General features: G+C 48.2%; 1 protein-coding gene across 7 annotated transcripts; it reads right to left on the bottom strand.

Annotated features, from left to right (window-relative positions):
* Nucleotides 1–162: 162 nt before the first annotated feature.
* kmt2d (lysine (K)-specific methyltransferase 2D) lies at nucleotides 163–27,530 on the bottom strand. Of its 7 annotated transcripts, none has more exons than XM_030119288.1 (55): nucleotides 27,234–27,530; nucleotides 24,270–24,352; nucleotides 24,070–24,178; nucleotides 23,773–23,975; nucleotides 23,546–23,655; nucleotides 23,275–23,437; nucleotides 22,798–22,969; nucleotides 22,544–22,658; nucleotides 22,217–22,395; nucleotides 21,822–22,135; nucleotides 21,580–21,687; nucleotides 20,678–21,468; nucleotides 20,474–20,596; nucleotides 20,238–20,351; nucleotides 20,021–20,125; nucleotides 19,759–19,940; nucleotides 19,318–19,482; nucleotides 19,037–19,146; nucleotides 18,875–18,919; nucleotides 18,590–18,778; nucleotides 18,342–18,512; nucleotides 18,133–18,255; nucleotides 17,799–17,920; nucleotides 17,579–17,714; nucleotides 17,394–17,480; nucleotides 17,226–17,303; nucleotides 16,980–17,135; nucleotides 16,790–16,859; nucleotides 16,411–16,649; nucleotides 16,221–16,294; nucleotides 15,908–15,958; nucleotides 14,168–15,811; nucleotides 13,903–14,088; nucleotides 13,640–13,779; nucleotides 11,647–13,445; nucleotides 11,358–11,481; nucleotides 11,066–11,147; nucleotides 10,912–10,978; nucleotides 10,573–10,805; nucleotides 7,634–10,450; nucleotides 7,410–7,559; nucleotides 7,161–7,325; nucleotides 6,922–7,069; nucleotides 6,754–6,838; nucleotides 6,471–6,643; nucleotides 6,123–6,247; nucleotides 5,875–6,010; nucleotides 5,485–5,606; nucleotides 4,016–5,375; nucleotides 3,796–3,932; nucleotides 3,511–3,641; nucleotides 3,066–3,351; nucleotides 2,892–2,965; nucleotides 2,496–2,604; nucleotides 163–2,407 (listed from the first exon to the last, which is right to left on the bottom strand). In XM_030119288.1, exons 2-55 carry the CDS (start codon nucleotides 24,316–24,318, stop codon nucleotides 2,315–2,317), a joined length of 15,039 nt encoding a protein of 5,012 aa, XP_029975148.1. In that variant the 5' UTR covers nucleotides 24,319–24,352; nucleotides 27,234–27,530; the 3' UTR covers nucleotides 163–2,314. The 7 variants fall into 7 exon arrangements, with proteins under 7 accessions (XP_029975148.1, XP_029975150.1, XP_029975152.1 ...); XM_030119290.1 differs by having other exon boundaries at nucleotides 6,754–6,835; XM_030119292.1 differs by having other exon boundaries at nucleotides 18,875–18,916.

Here is a 27,530-nt window from a genome sequence, read left to right as displayed (position 1 = left end):
CCGGTTCAGGGACAGCTTTTGGTAATCCACAAGCAGTAGCATAAATAAAAAGGAAGAGAAAAAAAAAAATAAACACGAACAATTTTACATAAATACAAATGCTATGCACCATTGTACTGCTTTATGCAAGAAGGTTTTTTTTTTCTTATTTTTTTTCCTTTCCTCTAATTGACGACTCTCCAAGCGGTCGGGTGATCGGCGGCGGCTTCTCGTCGGGACTGATTGGAGAAGACCAGACGTGTTCGCGCACCACCCGGTTTTTAACAAACTTGTCTCTGAGAGCTTATAGCAAAAAACACTAATAGAAAAAACAGGTAAATGCAAAACACTCTGGTTCATATACATAAAGATATTAGTTTGCCATTTTACATATATTTATATTTATGTACAGCTTTATCTTTGTTAAAATGATATCCAGTGGTTGATTTTTTTTTCTTGTTTTCTTTGCCATTTTTTTTTTTTAATTTTATTTTTCTACACTTTCAACTTTATTGATTACAAAGGGGCTTGAATAAAGAAGTTGCTGTCCCCCGAATGCATATACTATATTTACAGTTTGTACAACTTTGCATTTTTAAATCATGTGAGGTCTCAGGTTCAGGGGGGAGGAGGAGGAAAACAAAGTAGCATGGGAAGGCGGAGTTTTAGTAAAGCTCCCTTTAAAGACTTGTTTTTTTTTTTTTTCATTCATCTTACACAGAAATGAAAACAAATGCCCTTTTTTCCAATAAGTCTTTCCCTGCCATCAGTTCAGCCTCGAAGAGACAGTACCAGCACTAGAAAAGCACAATACAGGCGGAGGAGAGGGGGGGGGGGGGGGGGAAGAGGGGGTGGGGTAGAAACACTGCAGGCTGTACTCAGGCGGAGGAAGACTTACTACAGTAAATTTTACAACAGTCCGTTTAAATAATACAGAGAGGAAGAGGCATGATTCAAAAGGTGTTCCGTGTCGCAGAGGGATCGAGCGGAGCGGGGGGTGGGGGGGGGGGGAGTTTAAAAAGTGTCAAACGGGACAGTAGTCATGCGTCCGCTGGCGGGGGCGGCGAGCAGCACAGTGGGTGAAAAATCTTCCGATCCCCACGCCGTCGCTGTCTCCAGCAACTGAAAACGGGTGGATGTCATTGTGCTTTCACACAGCTGATAGCATGGTTTGAGATGCATAAATTAAAAAAAAAAAAAAAAGAAAAGAAAAAGCTACATCAATATCCAGGATGATTCGGTGGCATACAGGACACCCACTAAGCTTGATTGTGATTTTAATGCAATATCTTATCAAAAACGGTTCATATATTTCCTCTGTATAAATAATTCATGAATAATAATTATGTTGGCTCATTATTGTAAATCATCATCAGCATAGAGTAGATAGAGCAAACCTGCTGCTTAAGATTCCCTGCTTGTCCGAGAAGGCGAAGCCCATAAAAACACCCGACACACACACTGCCACCGCCACCAACCCCACCCCCTCCCCCTCCCCCACCCCCACCCACACACAGAGTAAATTCCACAGTAGCAGTTAATAAGGTTTTTTTTTTTTTTTTTTTATACAAAGCAGTCACTTCCCGCGAAATCAGTGAGGTAGACTTGGGACTCCACAGTCAGCAGATCTGGTGCCACCGGAGCCACAGATCAATGAGCAACGCAAATTCATATGTGAACGTCTTTTCTTGGTTGGTTGTTTGGGTTCTCCGTTGATCGCGTGTAGTTCTTACAGAGCCACATCAGGATTGTCTAGCGAGCCAATATCCGTGTTGTCGTCGTGAGTCTTTAATGGGGGAAAGTGCCTTTTTTCTCTGGGAGGTGGGGTTTGGGTTGGGGGGGGAGGAGGAGGAGGAGGCGTGGTCAGGAGGTGGGTGGGACAGGAAATAGGTCCAACTTAAAACACAAAAATGCATCCTCAGTTCATTTCTTAGTATTTGTTTTGTTTGTTTTTTTTTCTTAAATGGCTTTTAGTCGGAGCGCTGCACTACGGTGCAGGAGGGTCAGAATCATTTGGTAAAACGTCGAAGATTGTTTATTTCAGCCACCGTCAGCTTATTGAAAGGAGGAGAGAGTCCGGAGGGTTCTATTGGCTGAGAAAAGGAGTCCAAACATAAACGACAGTCCCGCCGCGGAGACGCGTGGCGGTCGGTTGCTTTTTCATGATTAATGCTCTTCAAACCTTTGGCTACAGGTATCGTGACTATGAGTCTTTCAGTAGCGGAGGCTCAACGCCTTCCTCCGAGTCTTTCCAAACAGCTTATGCACTGGCTATGTAGGATTCAAAGGCTTTGGCGCAGGAGTGCTCTGGTACCAGCGAGAGGGTTTCCGTTTCCTAGTTCATCCACTTCCGGCAATTCCAGGCTCCACAATGACAGGGGATCTTGTGCTGATCGTCCTCGAAATCAAACTGGTAGTCGTATGTCAGCTGGAGGGAAAAGAGAGAGAAAAGACTGTTAAGAGCTGCAGGAAAACTAAAACACCTGGTGGAGATGGGTTTTTTTAACATGTTGCACCTCTTCTCCCTTCGGGATCCTGCGGCTGGAGATGATGATGATCTTGTCTTCTTTGTCAAACGTCACAACCTCAGCAACACAGTTGGGGGCGCAGGAATGGTTAACGTAGCTGAGAGGAGGAAGAAAGGTTTGTTACAAGACTGATCAGACCCCGTTCACACGACAATGATCCAAGTGCTTTTAGCGAACAAACACTGAAAACAGCCGCAGCGTTTCCCGTCTCTACAGGGAGACAGTTGTGTTTTCTCCCGTTTCCGTGGAGACTGGAGTAGCAGCGTTTTCAAAAAGCTGAATTTCAAGTGGTCCTGAGCACCGTTCTCGTGTAAACCGATCTCCACGATGTTTTCGAGCAAACGGCGCCTCAGCCTGGCGGATCAGTCACGAGAAGACACTCACCGAGCCGGGCCTCCTGTCAGGGTGGCGTCGATCACTTGCTCGTTGTTGATGCGGAACATGTAGATCCCGCGGTTCTGGAAAGAAAAAAAGAAAAACAACGTTGACTCATCGTTTCTCTCAGAAAGCTTTTCTTTCTTGCTTTGTGTAAACACACGTGGCGGCTCTCTGGAGTACCTGAGACTCGTAGATCTTCTCGCGGCGGTTGGCCACCTCGTTGCGGATGACAGTGCCGATGTACTCGATGACCATGGTGTGCTTCTCCAGGTCCTTGGCGGCGTACAGCCCCAGGCCCTGGATGCGGGAGCGGGCCAGATACACGTTGTTCTTCCACTCGGTCTTCAGGCGGCGGTACTGGGACGACTTGGAGTGGACGAACTGCTTGCTGTACGGCGTGTTGAGCTCCCCGGTGAACGTGCTCTGGTAGGCCTTCGACACGCTGGTGCTGTTGAGGGTGTGAGGCCTGAAGGCAGAGAGAGGAGGCGGAGGTCAGCTGACACTTAATAATTCAATTAAAATTGGCTTGATGTTGAAATTAAAGCAATTTGGTACCGTGATAATGAAATAAAGATGCTTTTATCACATATGCTTTGCACCAAAACCAAGAACGTGGTTCCGTTACCTCTTGCACTGTGTGGGGACCTTGGGCTCGGAGCGAGCGCTGCCAGTTGGATTGATCATGAGAGGAAGCTCCATCAGAGGGTGCCGGCCATATCGGAACTGGTAGTTCTGACAGTTCTCCACTCCGGGCAACTAACACGCAACAAAAACACGCAAATCCTGTTCAGGCGCACCGCAGGAAACTCGACAGAGGACTAGTTATTGCTGACCGCCCTCAGATTGAACATCAAGAACAAGTTAAAGCTACGCCGAACAGTTAGTCTCCTCGTCTGGTGTGTGTTCTTACCGACTCGGTGATTCTCATGACGGCATGAATCGTGAGGCCGTACATCTCCTCTCCCTTCACGTGCTCAGTGAACAGCTTCAGCATGGAAGATTCGTCTCGGAGTTTGGCCACCTGATGAACCACCTGCTCCCAGATCCCTGAACACAAACAGTACAATACACTCAGAAACTGGCACAGAGCGCTCTCTAGTAGTAAAACTGTTGTAGAGCCGAGAGCTCACCCTCGGGTGTGGTGGCGCGGTACTGCAGGTCCTCCATGCCGTGCTCCAGAACGCGCACTTCGAACAGCGGCCGGCCGTCGTCCTCGCCGATGCGGCAGCGGTAGCGGCAGCGCTTGTTGGGGACGCGCGTGCTCCAGTAGATCCTCGTGGCCTCGTAGCCGACGGGGAAGATGGCCGTGGGCGAGTGGAAGTTGGCCATCTGGGACGGGAGCAACTGGCCGATGGCGTGGAAGATGAGGCCGCCGACGCGGAACAGGTGGATGCGGTCGCCCCGCTGCAAGATGCTGGCGATCTGCTTCACCTCGTCCCGCTCGATGTAGACGCGCCGCAGCACGGCGAAGGTGCTGAGCTCGTCGTCGCTGGGGCCCTTCAGCTTGTGCTGCGTGCACAGCATGGTCTTGTCCTTGAAGAACATGCAGCGCGCCCGGATGGCGCAGGCGAAGTGGTAGACGTTCGGGCACCGCAGTCTGTTGCAGCTGTTGGTGGCGCCGGTCTTCTGGCAGTACGCGCAGAGGGTGCGCAGCCCGCGGCGCAGCGCCACCTCCACGTTGATCAGCGCCCCGCCCTGCGTCTCGTACACCTCGGTGGACCACAGCGCGCAGTTGAGGTGCACCCACAGGTCCACGTCGATGTTCAGCAGGCGCGCCGGCCCGTCCGTGGCGCCGTCCCCCTCCTCGTGGCAGAAGCAGCATTTGCGCTTGTCGCGAGGAAGCTTTTCCGGGCGGAGCGTGATGCGCAGGCGCTCCATGAGCTCCGACACCTCCCGGCTGCTCTCTTTCTTGGAGCCGCCCTTGCGTATTGTGATGACGATCTGGAGCCGCTTCCACCGGATGCCCCGCCACTTCTTCACTTTGGGCTGAATCACCTCCATATCGGGCGAGAGCGGCCGCCGCTGCTTGACGACCTTGGGGGAAGCCTCCATGGCGCCGGGAGAGTCTTCAGGAGGCTGAGGTGGATCGGAGGCCACATCCTCCTCCTTGACAGCAGGACACAGATCTTCGGTGGCGGCGGACGGCGGCTCAGACACCTCGGAGGCGGGAGTTGGATCAGTCGCCGTCTCCGGAGCAGCCGGCGCGTCGGTCGCCTGAGCAGCGTCGGTAGAAGCTTCAGCATCGTGCTCGGGCTCAGTCTTGAGCTGGATGTCTGCGGGAGCGGCGGGAGACGGAGACGACAGAGCGGATTTTCTGGAAGGCTCGGCGTCAGCGGCTGCGACTGGGAGAGGCGTCGAGGGTCGAGGAGGCGACGGCGACGGGGGAGGAGACTCCTCCACGGGTATAACAGGGAGGTGGCGCACATCCAGATCACTGACATTAGTTGTGTAACAGTGCTGCACAGGCTTTTCCTCCTTGTCAGGGAATTCCTGTGACAGACGAGAGAGGAAAAATGAAGAAAAGAAGGTCATGAGATCCACAATTTCTTAAGTATAATCCCGAAAGAGCAACGATTCACACAGTTCCAGCGAGGCCAACCTGTTTAATGAGTGACAGAATGTCCACCTGTTTCTTCAGCGTGCAGCCGGGGAGAGAAACGTCAAACTGCCGCAGCCACTCGTCCTGGCTCGGCGAAGCGCTGTTCTTGGTGCACAGCACCCCTGGGAAACAGCAACAAGGCAACATAGATTAAAACCTGCCTAATTTATTTTTTTCAAAAAATCAAAACAAAAAGGTACAAAACAATGATTCTCCTGTTTGTTGATCGGGTTACTTTAAACTGCGATTTCAATCAGAAAACATCAAACACTATAAATCAGTGGTGGCGAATATTTTCCACAGGCTTTGGCTTGCAGGCCTTATGCCATCTGATCAACGAGGAAAACGCAGTAGAGGGAAACGACTGTAAAAGTAGGCTGGAGATGTTACCTGACTGGCCGGGTCCTTTTCCGGGTTGATCCACACCAGGGAGATCGGCGCTTTGTGGAGGAAACGTGACCTCATAGGAACCTGGCATCCTGATGTTCAGCAGCTGGGCCATGGCCAACATCACATGATTCAATTTCTGAAGAAGAAGGAGATAAAGGTTTGTTGTATTTCTTTGGGAAATGTAATAAAAATCACAACAAAAAGGTCGAAAACAGAAACTGTTTGATGGTTAATGAATGGTTTGGTACCTTGGCTGCAGCGGACGTCAACGTGAAGGTAACAGACACCTCGTTGCTCTTGGTCTTATCCCACTGGTTGGGCGTAGAGAGGACCTTTCCATCAGGCGCTTCAAATGGTTTGTTTTCTGGGAAAGCTAAAAACAAAAAAACAATCAAAACAAAACCTTATGAATTTCAAAAGTTGTAAAAAACTGACACAATTCATGTGGATTGTTCCAAGATGTTGTTTTGAATAAACTGAGCTCCTCCCGTTTCAGACTCCACAAGCACAGCTTGAATGAAGTGCTAAGTCTGGGCGACAGACAGATGCTGGTCTAATTTTGTAACATTCACACTGTGTCACACGGTGTAAATTACCTGGTATGGCAGTGCGAGGAATGAGGGGTATGATGGGGGATATTGCTCTCTCCGTCTCCTCCTCTTTCGGCTCCCGCAGGTGAGGAAACCGTGGCGTTTCATCTCCGACGTTGCTCTCAGGGGACGACGCTGGGATGATGCTTTCAGGTGCATCTTCATCATCACTCTCCATCCTATTTTAAGATTATTTGCACATTTACAGTCAAGTCTCAAAAAAAAAAAAAAAAAAAAAAAAAAAAAAACCTTCAGGGTGGAGAACAGAAGTCAGACGGAGCAGTAGTACCTGATGTCCTCGTTCTGGTTATGTGGTGGTGTCGGGAGAGCTGCGAGAATATCCACACTTTTTACCTCCTCTGTAACAGAATCTGCTGAAGAAGAAAAAAGATGATTGTAAAAATTTTCTATAACCAAACTGGTTTGGATTTGGAGATTAAAATGATAACAAGTTTACCCAGTGGCTCTTTTGTTGGCTCTGTAACTTTCTGCCCTTCAGACAGATCCTCTCCTGAGGTCACTCCATTCAGCAGTTTGTGTTGGACTGAGGGTGGAGGAGTCGGCGGCAGGGAGGACGGGGGTGTCGGGGGGTTGCTGAGATTACTCTGTAGGGACACAAACAATAGGTCATTGAGGTTATTTTACAAAAGGCACTACACTAAACAAAAACATAGCACATGCATAGCTTGTGTATACCTTAGTAAGTAACTGAGAATAGTAATCTGGAATATTATCCAGCACCGCATTTCCAAATGATCCTTTGAGCTGGGCTTTGCCATTGGCTGGGCTGCTTCCAAACGGAGCGAAGAGATCCAGACTGGCAGTGATTGAAGGCTCCATGAGGGGAAGCAGAGAGAGGCCCTGGAGAGGCAAAAGCCCATTCATTTACATAACCGAGAATAATTCTTTAAAGCGTAAAATGTCAGAGGCATCGTATCCGCTTACCTGTTTGAGTTGTTTGATCAGGGCTTCAGCACTTTTTCCAACTTCTTCCTTTTTGTTCTTTTTCCGTGAGGCCGGCCCTCGGTCTCCAGCAGCTTTGTTAGTGCGCTTTGGCTTTTGAACAGGAGCCCTTTTTGTCAGAGACTGTAAATCCTGTGGAGTTTGACCACATTAATGAAAATGTTTTCTCACAAAGCAGTGAGAGCAAAAATAAAGAAAGCACCTACCTCCATGTTGCGTGGAGTCCCTTGAAGTTTCTGCTCAAGCATCGCCAGCTTGCTGTTGATGTGGCCATTGATCTCATTGTGAATGCCCTCAGACGGCCTCTGGCCGCCAAGCTGCAGGTTTTTGGTTCTCAGAAGCTTCTGCAGGAGCTGCTGTCCCGTCTCAGACCTCGGGCCTTGAGTCCCAGAGGCAACCATCTCGTTCATCATCTCCCGCTTCACAACCCCATGATGAGCCTCTGCTGCTCCGTCGCACTGGACCTCTCTTGGCTCCTGCTTGATGTTTTGCAGCGCCATCTTGCATACGTTCCCTTGTTGTGTTTGAGTAGCATGGCTTTCTGTGGCCTCCGGCATGTTCGAGACTTTCTGCGGCCCATTGGGCATAACTGGTGCTGCTGAGGATGTATCCATCCCTGAAGACTGAGATTCTACTTTCAGTCCCGGACAATCGAGCGGGCTCTTGGCTCCAGGTGATCTGAGAGGAGACGCCCTAACTTGGCTGTATGGACTCCCCCTCCCAGCTCTACTGTCAGCAACAGATGGTGAGGAAACGTGATGGGGCGAGGCTGGGTGAGCTGGGCTCATACCAAACGGTCCTCTTGGGGAATAAGCTTGGGACGGAGATCCCTGCACGCGGCCCGTCGCCGCCGACATCAGTCCCGGTTGCTGGTTCTGGGTGGGAGTGGGTGGACGCATTCCCATAGACTGGTTGAACATGTGTCGTTGCTGATCTCCAGGGGAGTTGGGCAATGGCTGCCGTGGAGATGCGGGCCTCATCATACGACCCTGGTCCATCGGGGAACGTGGCATTGGCGTCTGTCCTCTCATGTGTTGCTGCATCATCTCCCCTACTTGAGGCTGCTGTCCAGGAACCATCAGGCCTTGCTGCATCTGAGGCGCAACACCAGGCTGTTGGTTTATCATGTTTGGCTGCTGCTGACCACCCACTGCTGCTCCATATGGCATTTGATGACCTTCCATGCCGTGCATCTGCTGACCAACGTGTGGGGCTTGTGGCCTCAGCTGACTTTGCTGGCCTTGGCCCACCGACATCCGCAGCATCTGTCCTTGTTGGAGCTGCCGCTGCGCTATCATGGCCTGGATGTGTTGGATCTGCTGGTTTGGGGGAAGATTACGGAGCTGAGGGTTCTGAGCAATGATGGCCTGGATATTGATGGGGGTGCGTATCTGTCCAAGAGGAACTCCGGGTCTCTGGGCCATCATCCCCTGCTGCTGGGCCCTCATCATGCCCATCATGGCCTGTTGTTTCTGCTGCTGGGCCATGAGAGCTTGCTGTTGTGGATTATGACCCATCACAACAGGCTGAGCCTGGCCAGGGTGATTCTGGGCCATGACCTGCTGCCGCATGGCGGGATCCTGCAGCTGCTGTGTGGGATTCTGAACAGTTTGAGGTTGTTGATGAGATAAGAAATCGACTGGTTTCCCCTCCTCTTTAACAGCCATCAAATTGGGCTTGTCAGCACTGAGAGATCCTTGTCTCTGAAGAAGTGGAAGCTGCTGCTGTTGTTGCTGAAGTGAACCTGTTTGTGGATCATGGACTGACTGAGTATTCGATTGTTGCTGCTGACTTACATAAACTTGGCCCTGAAGCTTCTGCTGTTGCATTTGTTGTCGAGCCAGATCAGACTGATGTTCATTTGAAGAGCTTATTGGGGGCATTTGATTCGGAGTGGAAGGCCCAATTTGCTGTGGAGGAGTTTTTGAATGAGGGCTGAGGAGCCCGCTGTCTTTGGGCCCCGAGTTCTGGTCTGCAGATCCCTGTGGTTGGGGGGTGTTACTGCCTGCTGAAGGGGAAGACCCCATTTGAGGAGTTGAGGGTTGGGAAAGTCCTCCTTGCTCCTGGCTAGACTGATTAGTCAACTGCGGCGGTTGTCTTTGCTGCACCATTTGCTGCTGCTGAAGGTGAGCTAAATTCTTTGCGGCGTTCTGTTGCTGCTGCTGGGATACAAGCATACGCTGAGCCAGAACATTCTGTTGTTGTTGAGTTAACTGTGCCTGCGGAGCCCTGAGGCCGGTGTGATCTGGAGATCCAACTACACCCTGCTGACCCATCATCAGCAGAGGCCTCTGTTGCTGTGATGGTACAAGTTGCTGGTTACCCATAATCCCAGGCTGAGTCGGCATCATAGCTTGATTATGGTTGATAGGCTGCCCTCCAACAAGGTTCTGGGGTGGCTGAGCCACAGACTGGCCTCCAACCATTCCTTGGGGAACCTGCACCATGTTCTGCTGGTTTGCCTGATTGGGTAGCATCACCTGTTGTGCGTTCGCTGGTTGTTGGGTCATTAATTGGTTTCCCATCATTCCAGGCTGTGGTTGAGGGATTAAGCCAGGCTGTTGATTTGGATGTGGCATTGGCTGCTGGCCCATCATCACCTGCTGCTGTTGCTGTAGCTTTGCCATCTGCATTCGGTGTTGCATCTGCCTCTCTTGAAGAAGCCTGGGGTCTGCATTCTGCATCCCGGGTCCCTGTGGGAAGAATCCTGCTGGAGCTCCCGGGGGACACTGGGCCCTGGCTGCGGGAAGCTGTGACTGGGCTCCTCCGATAAAGGGCTGCCCTTGGGGCATTCTGACAGGCATTCCACCTTGAGGCATCATGCCTGGGTGCTGGCCCATTACGGACGTTCCCTGCTGGCCCATCATCATCTGACCAGGCATCTTGGGAAACATGTGAGAGGGACCACCCTGAGCAGAATGTCCTGGGGTAAGAAGGCCTGAGCCCTGCTGATGCTGCTGCTGCTGCTGCTTGCTTCTGTACTCGGCAATAAGGTTGGTATGCTCCTTTTGTTGCTTGCGCACCTACAAAAGAAAACGACGCCCAAATACCAATTTGAATGTCAGCATGATTGATGACTTCACTGCATAAAACAAGATTTTTCAGGTTGTTTTTCACAGGTTTAGAAAGCTAGAAAGCTCCATACCTGGTCGAGTTGTTTCTGGATTTTGCTTTGCTCTTCTGTAACCAGCTTCAGTTTCTCTGCGTCGGCCTCGGCAAACTCTCTCCCAGCTTTCTTGGCCGTGCGCTGCTTAGCACACAGCGCCTTGCGTGACTTACGGTGAACTCCGATCTGTTCCTCCAGGAATTTTAACTGCATTTGGAGTAACTGCTGTGTGTGAAGAAGCCATTCTTCATACTGGTGATGTTCTGCGTCATCTGTGACAGTCACCAAAAGAAGAGTTACATCATCTCCAATGGATGAGACAGCAATGTATCATCTTTCAAAATGACAAACTTAAGTAGTAGCACTGGTATGACATACTGATGATTCCTTGCACAAACTGAGGAGGGTTGGGTCTTGACTGAGCGGGATCACTCGCTTCTCCCTCCTACACACAAAAACAATCCATACAGCAACGTCAATACAAAACCTTCAATCACATTCAATTGTGAAAACAGAAAAAACAACAACATACTTTGGGAATTCCAGATGCAAGCTGAGCTGGGTCTGTGCCTGGGCCGGAGGCCAGCCTCTGGGCGAGCAAAGAAACTTGTTGTCTGAAGGGAAAGCAAAACAAAGGTTTTGTCATACCTCAAGCGTAGAGCCAAGCAAATGACACTTTAAAATGCTATTCTAATGGTATCATAATGAAAAGATGCTTGTGGAAAAAAACATTTGTAAGTTTTTGCATTTTAAATTACCTCATACAGTTGAAAGAAACAATACTGAAAATAAACTTTACCTCCAACAGTGTTATTCAAACATACCTGTTAATACCAGGAGGACCACCCATTGGATCTTGAGCCAACACTCTCTTAATACCTTTCAGTGCCACCATTTTTGCTTTGGCAATCGGATCCATGATGTCATCTGTAGCAAATTTGTCCAAATCTGCAATGATCATTAAAAAAAAAAAAAAATAAATCTTGTAGCGTGAAAGCATTTCACACGGTCAAATTTTGAGATTGGTGGACAAGCTGCATCAAGTGAGCCACAGAACATAACAGAAAATCCAAACACACAGTATGAGAAGCAATGATAAGTCTCTGTTCTTACCTTTATCTGGGAAAAAGCTGTTGGCCAGTGGTGACTGTTTCACCAAAGTCTGTGGCTGATGACCAACACCTGCATGGACTCCCGGTTGCCCAGTCCTCATCATAGCTTGTGGTTGTGCCATGGTCATATGAGGTGGGGGTACCATTCCAGCTCCCATAAGCCTTTGCTGCTGTTGCTGCTGCTGTTGTTGAGTCTGTGGTTGCTGTAGCATGTGAGGAGGACGGGGTACCATCCCAGACTGAGTAATCATTCCTTGGGGTGGTGGACGATGGTGGTGTGGCATCATGATCTGCCCAGGTGCCTGGGGATTTGTATGTTGACTTGGGATGCCAGAGAAGTGAGAAGCCATACCTCCCTGGTGGAGGGAACTGAGTTGTTGCTGTTTCTGCTGTTCTTTCTTCTCATGCTCCAGAAGATCTTGTATTAACAAAGGCAGTTCTCCATCTAATGAGCTCTCTACCTTGGCGAGGTCTACAGCTGGTGAGTGCTGCCCACCCACGTCAGGTAGACCTAGCGGGTCATCAACAATATCCCCATGTGGGGCAGCTGGAGGAAATGGCAAAGGCTCAGCTTGGCCTGGTAAGGGGTATGAAAGCCCTCCTAATCGAACAGAACTGAGTGAAGCAGACTGGCTTTCTGCTTGGCCAGACTTGTCTGTTGCTGCAGCTCCACCAAGTAGCATTGATACGGCTTCTCCCATTTCGTCTTTCACCACAGTTTGTCCAGGCTGCAGCTGACCAGTTAAACCTTGGTCCTCTACCTTGATGTTGGAAGAAGCAGCAGTTTCTGCAGAGGGCAGCAGCTGATTGGTAGAGTCCTGTGCAGTAGCGGAGCCTGCTGACTTCTGTGCCAAATCCATTTTGGGTTTCCTCTCCACTTTAACATGTGCAGCTCCAGAGGAGGATGAAGGCGTTTCGCTTTCTGCTTCTACTAATCTCAGCTGGTCTGAGAAGACATCTTTAGGATCTCCTTGATCAAGTTCTGGATCGGTGTATGCCAGCAGGTCAAACTCATCACTGTTTAGCAAGTCATCTAGATGCGGGTCGTTTGTTTCAAGGTTGTCCAGGTTGCCCAAGTCGTCATCTCCTTTGTCAGGGTCTAAGTCAAGAGCCAAATCATCCTCGTCCTCTACACCTCCATCCCCTGGAGCATCTGCCAGCCCCTCAAGGTCAGCTTCTGGTAGTACATCACTGTTTTCTACCCTTGCGGGCTGGGGCTCTGTGACAAGGTTTGGTTGTGAAAGTCGGTGCTGCTCAGAACTAGAAGAGTTTGAAGCAGAGGTAGCTGCCTGAGGCTGCAAGTGGGGCTGTTGGGGCACTGAACCTGGAGACTGTTGAGGCAGTAAAACTGACATTCCGCTCTGTGGTAACCCCAGCTGTGCATCACCAGTTCCCTCCGTTTGAATACCTCCACCTTGAGAAATGGAGTGGTGCTGAACAAACTGCTGTGTCATTTCCTGCTGAGGGATGAAGAGGCGTGGTCTGGGCTGGGGGCCATGGGGCATGAACTGGGGTCGCAGGGGTAGCCTCTGTGAATTGTGCCTCAATTCGATAAAATGTGGCGGGGGTCCTTGACCCAGAGGCTGTATTGTCTCTCCTCCGTGTCCTGGCATCATGGTGTGAGGGTTGGCCATGCCTTCCATACTCTGAATGTTGACACCAGGATTAGGATTGTGCCTTATGCCCATGGCCTCGACACCAGGCTGGGGAAACCTCCTTGGACCTGGAACCTGCCCCTGCCATTGAGGAGGGAATGGTGGACGGGCAAACATGCCCTGAGGTCTGGTGGGCCCAGGTAGCCTGAAAAGAAAGAACACAAAGTGAAATTCAAGTACAATTTTAAAGCGATTAATAGATTTGTGAAGATGCATGGGGATCTGGCTAGTGTGAGGTCCCATATTTCTTTTGACGTACAAGCGGATCTTTTGTACAGTCATTCTGTGCTAATGGGTTTACTGAGTTTATCATAGACATTAGCTGAATGATAAGCTTGCCTGAGTGCACTAGGATCCACAATAGCAGGAGTTGCGGTAGGTGGTGGGCGAATGATCTTATCATCCATCCCTCCAACAGCAATAGGCATCTTCCCAGCCACAGAAGCCTGAGCTCCGGCAGGAACAGCAGAAACCCGATCCTAAAGGGAGGACAACAAGAAAAAAAAAACATTTAATTGCCATTCCAATTTATTACCAACTCATTTCAATCTGGAGGTCTATATAAAACATAATTTTTATGCCATACTGCTCTTGCTCTGTACCTGTGGATATGGTGGTGGTGCTCTGTTTGCCTTATCTTGTTGAAAAGCCCCCATCTCCCCTCCAGACCAGCCTGGAGACGCACTGCCAGCAGCGGCAGCAGCAGCTGCAGCCGCTGCCTCTTTCTCTTGCCTTATTGAATTTCTCTGCATTTGTTGTCTGATTAAGAATTCCCTCAGTCTTTGGCGCTAAAAACAACAAAGAACATAGATTAGCAAAGTGCATAAGAGATGCAGAGAACGACTTTGAGAACTATTATTTCTATACCTGTCTGTGCTTCTCCAACTCAGATGGGCTGAGCCCTACTAAAGAAGGGTCCTGTACTGTTGAGATGTCAGGCATTTCTTGGGTGCCGGGTAAGGATTGTTGATGAGGTGCATCTGGAGGCTGGACAGCTGGTAGTTCTTGAGATCCAGAGGGAGGTGGCACTCTGGAACCGAGGTTCTCCCCTCCTAGAGTCAGCTGAGTTTGTGGCTGTGGCTGCTGATGCTGACCCTGAACCATCTGAGTCTGCTGTTGGTTTATTTGGAAGCTTCCCGCGTTCGGGCTGCGGCTGAAAGCAGGAGGTGTTTGGTTCGAAGGTTTACCAGAAAGAGGATCCCCTATAGAACTGTTGGTGGGGTGTGCAGACGGAGACTGATTGGGATGAGGTGAAGTTTTGAAACCTGCAGTTCCCTCGGGACCCAGAGAGGAAGAGCGAGGAGGCTTGTGGATATTAGCATAAGGGTCTCTGGACTGTGGTCTGGAAGGTGGCTGAGAACAAGGATCTGGGGACTGAAAACGAGGCGTAGCAGGGGACTGAACGGAGTAAGCGTCATTGGAGGACAAACCACCAGGAGTGTGGGGAGACTGAGAGCTGCCCTGCGACTGAGGGCTAGAGGGTATTCTGGGACACTGCTCTTGTTGAGGTACAGAGTGTCTCTGGGGTCCGAGGGAACAATTTTCACCTGATTGCGGTCTGGGAGTTGGTTGATGAGCATGGGAGTCAGAGAATGTGTGGGAGGGAGACTGCCTGTAGCTTTCAGAAGGGTGGCCAGGGGAGGCTCCAGGATGAAGACCCCCGCCGTCCCCCTGGTGCATCCGTGGCGTCATGGGTGCCTTGAATAAGCCGTCTCCTGACTCCAGCATTCCGGCGGGCGAGCCGGTGGAGAGCTCAGGCCTCCCAACAGCAGAGGAACGTGGAGAGGGTGCACTCATGTCAGCCCTGTATTGCCCTGTGCTTGCAGGTGAGGAAGCCACTGCGGAGGGTGACGGGGATGAACCGTAATCTGACCGCCCCATCCCTTGCTGGCCTCTGAAGGGGTCTCCATAGTGAGTATTGTGAGATGGCGAGAACATTGGTGAGTCTCCAAGCCCAGGACCTCTCGAATGAGGACTTTCTGGAGGTCCTAAGGACTCGTGGGAGCCTTGCTGTGATTGTGGTAGATGACCCTGTTGTTGCTGTTGCAGCTGTGACCTGAAGTAGGGGTCAACCTGCTGAGCCCGTCTGGGGGTTCCAGGAGTTCCTGGTTGCATGTCAAAAGGGCCAAGACTGGCTGGCCGTCCCTGAGGAGGACCCTGTGGGCCGGAAGCGGAATAACCTGAGGAAGAGGCTTGTAAGGGGCTGGCCCCAGCGTGAGAGAAGGGCGTAGCTGGGTGTGAGTGAGAATGAGGTGACTGAGGAGGAAGCTTGGTCAAAGGATCAGTTCGCATTTCAGCTGATAATGGGGTCTTGACAGGTCCATCTGAGAAAAAGACAGAGGATGATCCGGAATCTGGGGGGAAGGGAAATGGGCTTTCTGCAGAGCTGGGCTGCGATGATATCGATGTGGAGCCAGAGGGTGGAGGGATCTGGAGGTGGAGGTTTGGCCGTTCGCCCTTCACACGCTGTGGTTCTGTCTTGACTGGCCTGCACACCTGGCTTTCTGCTTGCTGTGAGAGATACAACACAAAAATAATCAATACATCAAAAACCAGTGACAGGCACAAACATTTTTCCTAACACAAAATTTAATATTTTTAACTCACCTTCTGTGCCTTGTTGATCCTCTGAGCTGCTCGATTATCTTTGGCCTTTTGCTACAAATGATTAAACAGCAAAGTATTAGTTTCAGAAATTTTTCACATACTGCAAACTGTAAACTTAATCCTGTAATTTAACGTACTTACTTTCATATCATGGTCCTAAAACTTTGTGATTCTAATTGTTCAAGGTGCAGAAGCTACACAACAGACTGCAACCAAACTATACACAACTGGTCACATTGACCAATTCTTAAATTTGCGATAAACTTAAGGGAATTGAAGAAATCTTGAGTGAACAAAAGCAGAGAGAACCTACCAGATATGGAGCCTTGTCAGCAGCCGAAACCTTTCTCCAGATCTTCATGATCTGTTTACAGCGACTTGCCCAATCTGTGAAGGAAGGAATACTGAGCAACTTCCCCAAAACAATGTTGTGAACCTCAATTTGAAAAAAACTAGAATGTTTCTTCAAGGAAGACTGACATAATGATTTATTTGACACTGACCTGGGTAGTCCTGTTTGAGCTTAGGGAAGTTGGTATTAGCATAAAGAACAGGGGAAATGGTTGACAGCTCTCCGAGCTCCTCGTCTTTCTCCCAGCGCTGGAGACTTCGCTGGTTGTAAGACAGGCCGTCACCCTCTGCCTCTGTGGGGGTTGGTGGAGAGGACGGGGTAGCTGGGGTAGAGGGAGTGGCCCAGGGGCTCTCCTCACCCCCATCTGGACTGAACAATCCTCCTCGGTCCCTGTATGCCAATTGAAAAAGCAAATCTTTTTTTTTAAAACAGGGCTTCCAAGTTTAAACAGGAATTAAAGTTACTATAAAAGGGGAAAAAATGTAAATCACTTGATTCACACAGTATAAACAATAGTTATCAGGTCTCACCGCATGTCATAGAAGGGTGACTGAGAGAGTCCAGGAAAAGCGTCCATCATTCCAGTTGAGGGAAGGGACCCTGCGCAAGATTTTCAAAATTTCAACCCAGAGTCAACCACAGTTCTAGAGCACTGCACGACATCTATGGTTTCTACGGGTTGTAGTTTGTGACAAAATGAGCCTAGAGTATTGTGCACACCTGAGAGGAGAGCTCTTTGAGGCAGAGCACTACGATTTTCTCCCTTACTGCCCTCTAAGATGGGCTTCATGCCACCCAAAGAGGAGCCATCAGACACTCCCAAAACTTTCCTAAAGAATTGCTCAGAGTCCTGACTCTCAACCCCTTGTGGAAGACCTGTCGCACAACGACAACAGGCAGAACGTTAAAAATATGCTCTCGCCTAGCACACTACAGAAGAACCAAAGTAAAATGTCAGGTAAGTACCTTCACTTTTTTCTGCATCAGAGTCATGAAGATCAGTTGACATCAGGTTCTTCTGCGATGAGGATGGAGTCGGAGGTGCTAAGATTAAAACAGACAATGAAGACCACTCTGTTCACAATTATTTGAAAGTGTTAGATAACTAGACAGCTTTGTGGTATGCACACCTACCGGTACTATCTCCCTGAGCCTGGGGGGCCTCACCCCTTTCTTGCTTGAGAGGAAAATTACCTTCCATCGTCTGATCCTTGGCTTCAGCTAGTGAGAGAAGCACAAACACTTTGTAGCGCCGCCTTCGACATCTAGTAACACAAGCAATTTGATGACTGTGTCATTGATCAGGTCAGTGTTCTCACTCTCTGAGCCAGCAGATTTAATCCCTGTCGGTGCTGGTAATGAAGGTCGGACAAGGCATCCGCCTGGCCTCTGGCCCGGAGGTATCATCACAGCTTTCTTGCTCAAGTCTATTAATGTCTTGCCAAAGAAAGCCTCCTACAAAGAATTGAAAATAGGCGAGTATTAGGCAACTGTTAAATTCTGATACCGTTTAAAGCTGGGAAAATAAAGAGCAAGAACCTGGAGATATGCGGGAAACATGTCTTCAAGTTTACTCTTCTTCCGGCCTCGACGTTTCTTGGCCTGTTCTTCGCCCTCCACAGGCTTTGGATCCATTATGTTATCAGTATCAGGATGGGGTCCTGCATGGACAGAACCATACAATTCAGTTTCCCAGATGTATAATAACAAAAAATACGAGCTGGTTCATGTGAGGAAGAGGATAACTGTTTTAAAATATTGGGAAGAAGTTAATAATTTTCTACTGAATGCCACCGATTCATTAACGTGTCAGTAAGTAACATCTGAAAATGAAACTAATTTTAGAGTTATTCAGTAAGCTGCTGGTACAAACCTTCTTCGATAGTTCGCTCTATTGGCTGACCATCCAACATCGTCTCTCCAGCCAGCTGGGCAAAAAACTCCTTCTTCATTCGTGTGTGACACTTCCTTTGCCGCACCATGAAGCCTCCAATTCCTGAAACAAACAATTAGGATTAAAGCGTTTCTTTTGGCCGTTCAGATGTCTTTTGAGGTGTTAAAAATTGACCGCCTGTCACTTACCTGGCCTGTAAGGTTTTCGCTTCCTTTTTTTGCTGTCTTCCATCTCCTCAGTCCCGCCTTTAAGACCCTCACAGTCAGCCATGCCTTCGGCACCGCCTTCTAAACCACCGTCCCTGTCTGGGCTCCCAGGTTGTTCCATCTTGGCGTCACAATCCATCGGCTCCCCACAACCTGGAAACATAAAAGAGGGTTAAAAGAAGCAAAACAAACGTGAAACCTGGGCAATGAGTCAAACACGAAGCCCCAACCTTTTCCATCCTCCCCATCTCCTTCCATCTCCCTGAGATCCATCCCATCAGGACCTCCTTCACTGCACAGAGTGCCGAGTCGGGAGCGCCGTTGTCGTCGCTTGTGCAAAGGAGACATGGAGATGCTGCGCAGCAGGGACATGCCCGATTCCGTCAGCCACACACCTTCCAATCGGTAGAACTGGGGCTCTGTGAAATGACATTTGCAAACCTCAGTGACTCACATTAAAAAAAAAAAAAAAAAAAGTTTACAATGACGATTACAAGTAGGGAAGATCCACCAACCTGGCTCTTTGATCTTTATTGAAGCCATAATTGCTGACTCTACTACTGTGAACAAATGCAAAAAGTAGAACGCAAATGGATTATTGCATTTTGTGAGACATTCTTTACACTTGTGAAGCCATTATGTTTTCAGTTCTAACACACTGCGGTTCTGTGACTTACCCACAGGTTTGGGAACATATGGGGTGCAGGACGTGCACGCAAACCCTTCATCAGAAGCCTGCTCCACCTCATCTTCTGTGTACAGACTCTCACAGACAGCATGAACCCATCTGCAGAAACAAAAACACAGCTGAGCACGTTTTACCCCCTAACAGAAAACTAATAGAGCATTTTCATGTCATGAAATTGCATAAAGTGAGCATTTCCTCACTGCATTTATTAGCATGGCTCTGAAGAACATGGGGTTCTGGGTAGAAGTATTTTCATTCGCAGACACCCACCGATCACAATATTGACACTGCAGGAGCAGTTCCTCCTCCATGAAGTTCTCACGGCACACCGGACAGGTGACGAGGCTGGCGCAGGGGCCACAGTGAGTGTAGTTGTTCTGCCACTCACAGTGGAAACCTGGAGAGTTGGAGCCACACTGCACACAGCACACACACCTTGGACAGACAGAACAAAGGGGTTGGTTAGATTTATCCAACCAATCTGCACAATTTAAAAAATCAGATGCAAATGTGAGTGGTGTTATATTTCTTCTGTTGCTGCAAGTGAAAGGGAGAAGGGCAGGCCTATGAATCGCTTCCGCAGGGCTGAAGTACCAGTGTTTTACATAATATGCAAATATGCATGTATTCATTTCCATTTGACCTAATTCAAAGCTACAAGACTGAAAAACACAGAGTGCACTTAACAGGTTTTTTTTTTTTTTTAAATACCATTTGCACTTCCATCCACCCTTGGGTACAGTGTGCAGGGGTGGGTCCAAGCAGTAGGTGTGATAGCTGACATCGCAGTCGTCACACAGCAGCAAACGGGACGGGTCTGAAGCCTTCCCACACATCTCGCACACAATACACTCCAAACACCGCCAGCCTTTACGGAGCATAGTCTTGGTGATCTGAAAAAGACACCAGGTTCAAATGAGCTGGACCGGCCAAAGCAGAGTCAGGAAGGAGACTCAGAAGACGCTGATCTTACCTTGCTGTTCACGCAGTACGGGTGATAACACTGTGCGCACTGAGCACAAGCCAGCAACTGCCCCTCCAGCCCTTTTCCAAAACTGCCACACACAACACACATGTCCTGAAAAAGAAAAAAAAAAAGACAGTTTTCAATTCATTCCAAAGTGACAAATGCAACTCCTGATACAGCAAATAGTGAAAGTGTGTGGACTGAAGAAAGCCAAGAGCTGCACCTGGAGAAGGACAAATTTATCCGTGTTTGAGAAGAGAACCACTGTGTTCTGCATTGTATCATCTTCCTCATCCTCTTCCTCCTTGCTTAGTCCAGTGTCTGAGGTCATGCTCAGCTGCAAAGGGATCACAAGCACAACAAAATGTATTAAAAAAAAAAAAAAAAGCAAAAAAAAAGACTGAACAGAACTATTTCATTTATACAAGAAAAAGCAAAGAAATATTTGAAAGAGCTCACCAAGAAGGCATCAATGCAGGAGGCCATGGCTTTGAGGCGTGATCGTCCTCCTCTCCCTCTCCCTCCTCCACCACCAGCTCCACCCCGAGGTCTACGCTTGCCGGGAAAACTACTGCTTCGCCCCTGTAAGCCAAGGAATAACCTTTTCAGTCTGAAGCAATGAGGAACAACAACTTCAAACAATTTGTCACTCAGTGAACTCACCTGTTTGACCCGAGAGCGGCCTGGGGATCCTCTACGCTTCGCCTTCTCCCTGTCACTTCTGAGGGGTTCAAAGGGAAGCGAGTCGTCGGTCTCAGTGAGCAGGTTATCCGTGTGTGAGCGGCCTGCAGGCACCAGGCCGAGCTCCATGGAGAGGTGAGACTCGGGTTCCCCCGGAGAGCCCAAAAAGCCACTGCTGCTCTCGTCCCCGTGGCTCAGGTTGGATGTCTCATCCAGCAATAATTCAGGCTTCACTTCTCGCTCCTGCGGTTCCTGCTTTATGTCAACAATGTGTCCTTCTCCTTTCATCTGCTCGTCGTCCTCCTCTTCCTCCTCCTCTTCAGACTGAGGTGCCAACCTCCCCTCCGTGTCCTCACCAGAGAGGCTCTCATGTATGACTGCTGATAAAGTAAGTGGAGGAGTCAGAGCTTCCCGGCATGGGCTCCTTTCATGGCTGCTGTCCACAGAGATTGTAGATGCTGGTAACCTCTGTGGAACATCGCTCGTTGGTTCTGCAACGGGGATATCATCACATCCAATTCTTTCATGGGATGGTTCTTGCTTCACTGAGGGAATGACGTCTTGTTCTTCCTCCTTTGTCTCCACCTCCATATTTTCAGTTCCTTGCTGTGACGCTGCCGTTAGCTCATCTTTCGAGGTGCTTTTCGAGGGGGTCTCCACATGGGAATCTTGGGAAGGGGAGGTTTGAATCGAGGCGCCGAGTTCTTTTTCTGTCTGCTCTTCATCAGCAGGTACACAAGACCCTCTCTCTTCTGTTGTTGCCTGTTCTGCATCTGAGTTGAGAGAACATGTCGTTAGCAGTGTCACTATTTACAGCTATTATTAGGCATGGTACACACCGAGGTTGTTGGTTTGTGAGTATCTATAATGAGTTCTGGGTTTACCTGTGGATAAGACTGGAGCAGCTGGTCCCTCAGAAGTGGATCCTTCTGCTGCTACCTGTGGCTCCGCCTCCCCAACATCTGGTGTTTGAACAGCTTGAGACTCCTCTCCTTAAACAAAAATAATGAATTTATAGCCAAATGTTTCAAACATAAATAAGGCAACTTTTTATACTAATTAAAAAAAAAGGAAGTCTTGTGTAAGGGGAGATCTTAGGAGCTCAAACTTTATAGCTTTGACGAACCTAAATCCATTGGCGTCTCTTTTTCAGTTGCCTCTTCAACTTGCGCCGTATCCGACGTGCCTTTCTGTCCTGGCGTCACCTCTTTCTGCTCCGTCTGCTCTTCTGTCACAATTCCAGCATCCATTTGGATTGTCATTTCCACCAAATTTTCATGCCCTTTGGTCTCCTCAGTTGACTCGTTGGCCTTTATCTCTGGCATAGATGGCTGGGCACCGGGTTGCTGCTGCTGCTGCTGATCCTCCTTGCAAAGCAGGCAGATGACCTTGGCATCTGGGAGTTCCCCCGCTGAAGAAGCACACTCACTGTGCACCCATCTAAGGCAAATAAAAGAAAATACATTAAGAATCACAGTGACAAAACACAAATAACCACATCTTCCTGTGTGAGGAACTGACCTCTGGCACATGCTGCAGCATTGAAGAGCAAGAGATGGGTTTGCAGCTTTACTGCACACACCACACGTCGAACTGCGGTGCTGCTGACATGCCTCACACACGGCGTACTTATCGAACCACTGGGCCGAGCCAGGCAGCGCCAATCCACGAACTCCGCACTCCGTGCATACACGACACCTCTGACATGACAGATTTTGGAAACATCAAGTAAACCACATACATAAAAAATGAAATCCCACCAAAGAGTCCTATTAGAAATGTATTAGAGAAATAATAATGCTATAACCTGAATTTCTGTAAAGGATATGAAAAACAGATGAAACTCACTCTGCATTTCCAAGAGTCAGAGGGCAGCGAATCCATGGCTGGCTGGAGACAGAAGGTGTGGTACCCCTTATCACAAGAATCGCATACCAACATTTTGGAGTCTTCCCCGGGTTGTCTACAAAAAGAAAAGCCAAGAAACATGAGAATAAAGCTTTAGTCAAACGGAGCAAATATCACTCTTTGACAAAGCACTGAAAATTTGTGACAACAGTAACTGTTTTCTGTTCCACTCAAAGCAAATGAAGAGAAGTCACCTGCAGGTCTGGCACACTTTACACTCTGGGCACTGCCATCCCGCCCGCTGGATGGGCGTGGCACCAATCTCAAGACAGGCCGCATGATAATGTTGGCCGCAACTCGTACAGAACAGCAAATCTGTGAGCTCTCCAGCCGAGTCGCACACTGCACACCAAGCCTCTTCACCAGCTGTGAGGAAAAAAAGTGGACGGCTGTTACTGAGATTTCTCCCCTCACCTCAGATGGTAATGAAGTCATTGAGTATGAATCAAAATGCACTAGATGATGTATCAGATGTAGGAAATGGATCTTGCATTGGAGTTATGACTGTGTGATGTTTCAACTGAAGTGGATCATGACCTATTCAGCTGATTAATGTGCAGTGAAGCGGCGAGATGCATAAAACAAGCAAGGAAGGACGCAGTAGAACTGAATAACACTACTCTTCGTAAAAATGGCGCTACAGTTCAGAAGCAAGCGTGTGGATCCCGTACCCAGCTCCTCCGCCTTGTCTATGTGCTCTGGACAGAGGAGGACCAGCTGCTTCATGGACTGGAAGGAGCCGCTGGCCGCCGAGCAGGGGAAGTGGTAGAACCGTGAGCAGCCCTTGGCATGGCATCGAATGGTTGCACCCAGCCTTTTGCAGTATTCGCAAAGCTGAAACAGACCAACCGCATCCGATTGAATTTGAAGGGTTGAGAATGTCTTATTGTGCATAGTATCACCCTGTTGTATCTCATGCACGGACGCGGACGGTGTTCTTACCCGCTGTGTCCCTGAGATAACGGCCTTATCCACGTTCTCCAGCTCCTCATCCTCTGTCAGCTTCACTCCCTCTGACCACACCGCACACCAGTGGTGAACCCAACAACCCCCTGCTCGTTTTGAAGAACAAAACCAGAAAAAAATAGTCAATATTTAGGTCTATATGACTACTAAATACACTGTTAAACTGACAAAATATTTAAAGAACGGATTTGCAATTGTTTCACCTGAGTCATCAAGGAGTGCCGTCAGACAAGAGGACTCAGAAAATCCAATGGAAGACAGGTCATCATTTCCGGGCTGTGGCAGTGGGGAAGCTGATGGCTTGAGGGTTGGCTGCTCTGAGGATGGCCCAAAGTGTCTCAGTTCCCGCTGTCCATGCAGACTCCGCTCCACACAGTTACAAAGCGCACAGGCACGAACACTCTCTCTGCAGGGTCAAAAACACCATTGTTTAGAGCAGGAAAGGAAGGTTGGATTAAAAAAAAAAAAAACTGGCTTAACAATCAGATTAAAGAACTTACACAGGTGTGCTGGAAGAGGATGCGGTACCGTCCGACTCATCCGTAGCAGCAGGGAGGGCCTTGGAATCCTCAGAAGAAACAAGCTTTGTTGCAGTGGCACTGTCATCAGCTAAAAGTAAAGCAAAGAAAATATTAATCTGCAATATCTGACCTATCCTACTTACAATTTACCTTCATGCAAAAAAAAAATAACACAGTACCTGTTGGTTCAGAGTCATTCTCTTCGCAGTTGGATTTCTGCTCGTCCATCCCCTGCACTAATTTTGACCTCCTTGACAGAGATCTGCAGGTTAAAACACAGAGCTTGCATTAGATTCTCAGTGCTGGACATATATTAGAACTTATATACTATGTTGTGCATGTGCACACGATGTGTGCATCTTCTTTCGTTTTCTCATTTTGCTGTATTTCAAGTTTTTTTTTTCCCCCACATCACTTTTGGTTTCCTTCTTCCAGGCGTGGTGGTGACCTTATCTTCACTCTGTCCACCATACGATTTTATTTAATGCAAACAGACCTTTTATTTTAATGTTTATATCAGTCACCACTTAGGTTTGTACATGTTAATATTTAATATGACCTCTCCAATTTTTTATTGACATACTGGCTTCTATTTATCCTGTGTGTTCTTTTCTGTGTCAAGTCACGGTACAAAAAAATTTTCCTCCAGGACTAATAAGGTCGGGCACGGTGCCACAGTGGTTAGCACTCCTGCCTCACAGCAGAAATATCACAGGTTCAAACACTGGCTGGGATGTTTCTGTGTGGAGTTGACATGTTCTCCCTGTGTGTGCATGCACTGGGGTTTCTCTGGCTACTCCAGTTTCCTCCCATGATGTAAAGACATAGATTTGAGGTTAACTGGTGAACTTCAACTGCCCCTGGTCTGTGTGGCTGTCTAGAGATGGATTTGCGACCTGTCCCGGGCGTACCCTGTCCATGCATATAGCTCCAGTGTTGAGAGACAGGAGTAAGTTGTACAGAAGATGTATTGCTAGATCCATTTAGATTATTAAAGTATTTTTATTCTAGTGGACTTGGCAAAGTTCCTGGGTCCAACATCAAAAAGTGCAATTCTGTCATCACTTCACATGAACATGTATGAAATACATTAAATACAAATTAATTTCACCAAAGATAAATTCAGTTCATCGGTGCCCAGAGCCCTGTTTTCAATGTCCCCTCAAAGTGACATATTTTCCACCTCCAAACAACCACTAACATCAGATTTCCCTTTGCTACAACACACTCTGCATCTCCCTCTTTAGAAACTCAACAACACAATCCGATTAAAAACACAGTAAAAACAGAACAACTGATTTAAAACCACAAGTATGCCTTCTCTTGGCGTGACACTTCTATTAAATCTAAATGAAGTATCGGCCCTTCTGTAGTCGAGTTCTTCGTAAACTCGTGTAAATAGCGCGCAGGTTACATTTCAGAGATCTTCAAAAAGCACTTTCACTCATTCAGAATATTCACCCAGCAATGCATAATCCCGATCGTCGAGGCCGCAGTGAGAAAAGTCACAAATCTGACCGCTAAAACGATGTTTGGCGAATTAAAACAACCATAAATCGGGATACACAAAGAAAATACAACTTCCGTGTGTAGCACTTCCTGTTGCAGCGGTGCTCCTTTCGTGCAGAACCAAGTCTGCCTCAACATAGTTCCGCTATGAGACTCACGCTATTAAGTACAATAATGTCAAACAAACAATGGCGGACTCTCCATATTTATCACACACACCACAATCCCACTCAATTCGCTCATGTCTAATCAGATCCCTTGAAGACGTATTAAAACGGAACAAAAAGCCTCTCGATCGGCTCCGACACATGATGTATGTCTTATGTACGCTTTGCCCCTATTTGCAAATCAATATTTAATCACATCGATCAAACATCCCCTGATGCGAGACACACCAAACCGAGAGAATAGTCAGATTTTTCAATGCAACTCACACGAAACACGATAAATGTGACATTGTAGCTTTGAATGAGTCCGGTTGAAACAACGTGTTTGTTCGTGACTTGCCACCATAGTTTTTTTTAAACTTTCCTGTTAAATGATAGCACCACACACACGTTTCGTAACATCCCTTTTGCAATTTACACTGATGCAGTAGGAAGCAGTTTGTTTAATGAACCGAAGCATTACAAAGCAGGAAAAACAGCGCATAACATAACCTACAACTACACGATCAATAGTTTCTCCATGCAGATTGGGAGCGATTTTAGCATATTGGCACATTATCCTTACCATCACCTTCAATTAATCTGTACCACATCTGTCCCCAAAAGGAGCATATACAACACTATTAAAACAGTATGGGGGGCTGTTAAGGGTGGATTGTAATTCAGGGAAACGGCTTCATGCACTGTACTAATGTACTGATGGAGTAATTTGAACGATACATCTCCGCAGTGAACGAGCCCGATTTCGCAAACACTATCAAAACCGAGACCCCCAAACATTAACGCGAGAAGCCTGCAAGTTAAATAAACGTGCCTTAGCGTGATCATGAAGTTAGAAATGCTCAGAAGTAATTACATACACCACGATGTGAGTTAACATCTTCCCATCTTTGCTAGCAAAGTTAAAAAGTGTGAACGCTCCAAATTAAGTTTTAGAGGTATTTATCCATTACATTTAGTGGACAAGCAGCGTCGTTGATCGCGTTGCGTCTGTACAAGACAGTGAGATTATTACAGTGGAATAATCGCGGCGCTAAGCACTATTTCTCAATGTAAACATCGACTTCAAAGGGGTTGGTGCTGCCCAGATAATAGACGCATCCATGTCACTGGCGTCAGCCTGATACGGACTGGCTAACCACTACAAACGGTGACGTAGTAGCAAAGTCTCCAAAAGACACCAAACAACGGAAACTGAATAAAATTCAACGTACACGGACGTAGGATTTAATAAATGTTAACTAACTAGTAGGTGGATAACATCGCGCAAACAGTCAGAGTGAACATATTCCAACCCAAAGTTAGCACCCAGGTAACATAGCTAGTTTTCCAACAAGTAGACGGCTCCAGCTAGCGGCTAAATGCTACCAATAGCAGCGCTAACACCCGGTCTAAGGTCAGGGTTGGTGTGTCTTTAGCTACGTCTTTTGCAAAAAGTTGAGCGAGCAGATAATGAAAGCAGCTCACCTCACAAATACAATATCGTCTCCTCATGCATCAGCAGAATCCAAACAGCCCCACAGCGTCCCAAAATGCTGCTGGTCGCTTCATTTTCTGCACCGGACTAACGCTGCGGCTAGCCGGCTGGAGGGAGAGTGGGGGAAGTGCACGTCGGCGGAAGGCAGGCTGTGCAAGCGCTGCTACGGCTAGCTGTTTAACTACACGGATAATGCTACGATTACCTAGCCGTGCAGTAACCTGAGCTTTGTGTCGAGTGGTCGTTTACTGCCGGGGAGCAAGTTTTTAGTGTCACGCAGTGAATTC

Source organism: Salarias fasciatus, chromosome 20 (genome assembly GCF_902148845.1).
Source record: "Salarias fasciatus chromosome 20, fSalaFa1.1, whole genome shotgun sequence".
NCBI classification, from domain to species: Eukaryota; Metazoa; Chordata; class Actinopteri; order Blenniiformes; family Blenniidae; genus Salarias; species Salarias fasciatus.
The sequence above is the reverse complement of the archived record's forward strand: the minus strand, read 5'-3'. Positions and strand labels throughout refer to the sequence as shown.

Coding starts and splice junctions, on each gene's coding strand:
- kmt2d (XM_030119288.1), bottom strand. CDS start 24,318: ATGGACGAGCAGAAATCCAACTGCGAAGAGAATGACTCTGAACCAACA. Junction 22,396..22,543: donor CTGACTCTTGGAAATGCAGA/GTGAGTTTCATC, acceptor CTGTCATGTCAG/AGGTGTCGTGTATGCACGGA. Junction 14,089..14,167: donor AGTTGGAGAAGCACAGACAG/GTATAGAAATAA, acceptor TGTTGTTTTTAG/CGCCAAAGACTGAGGGAATT.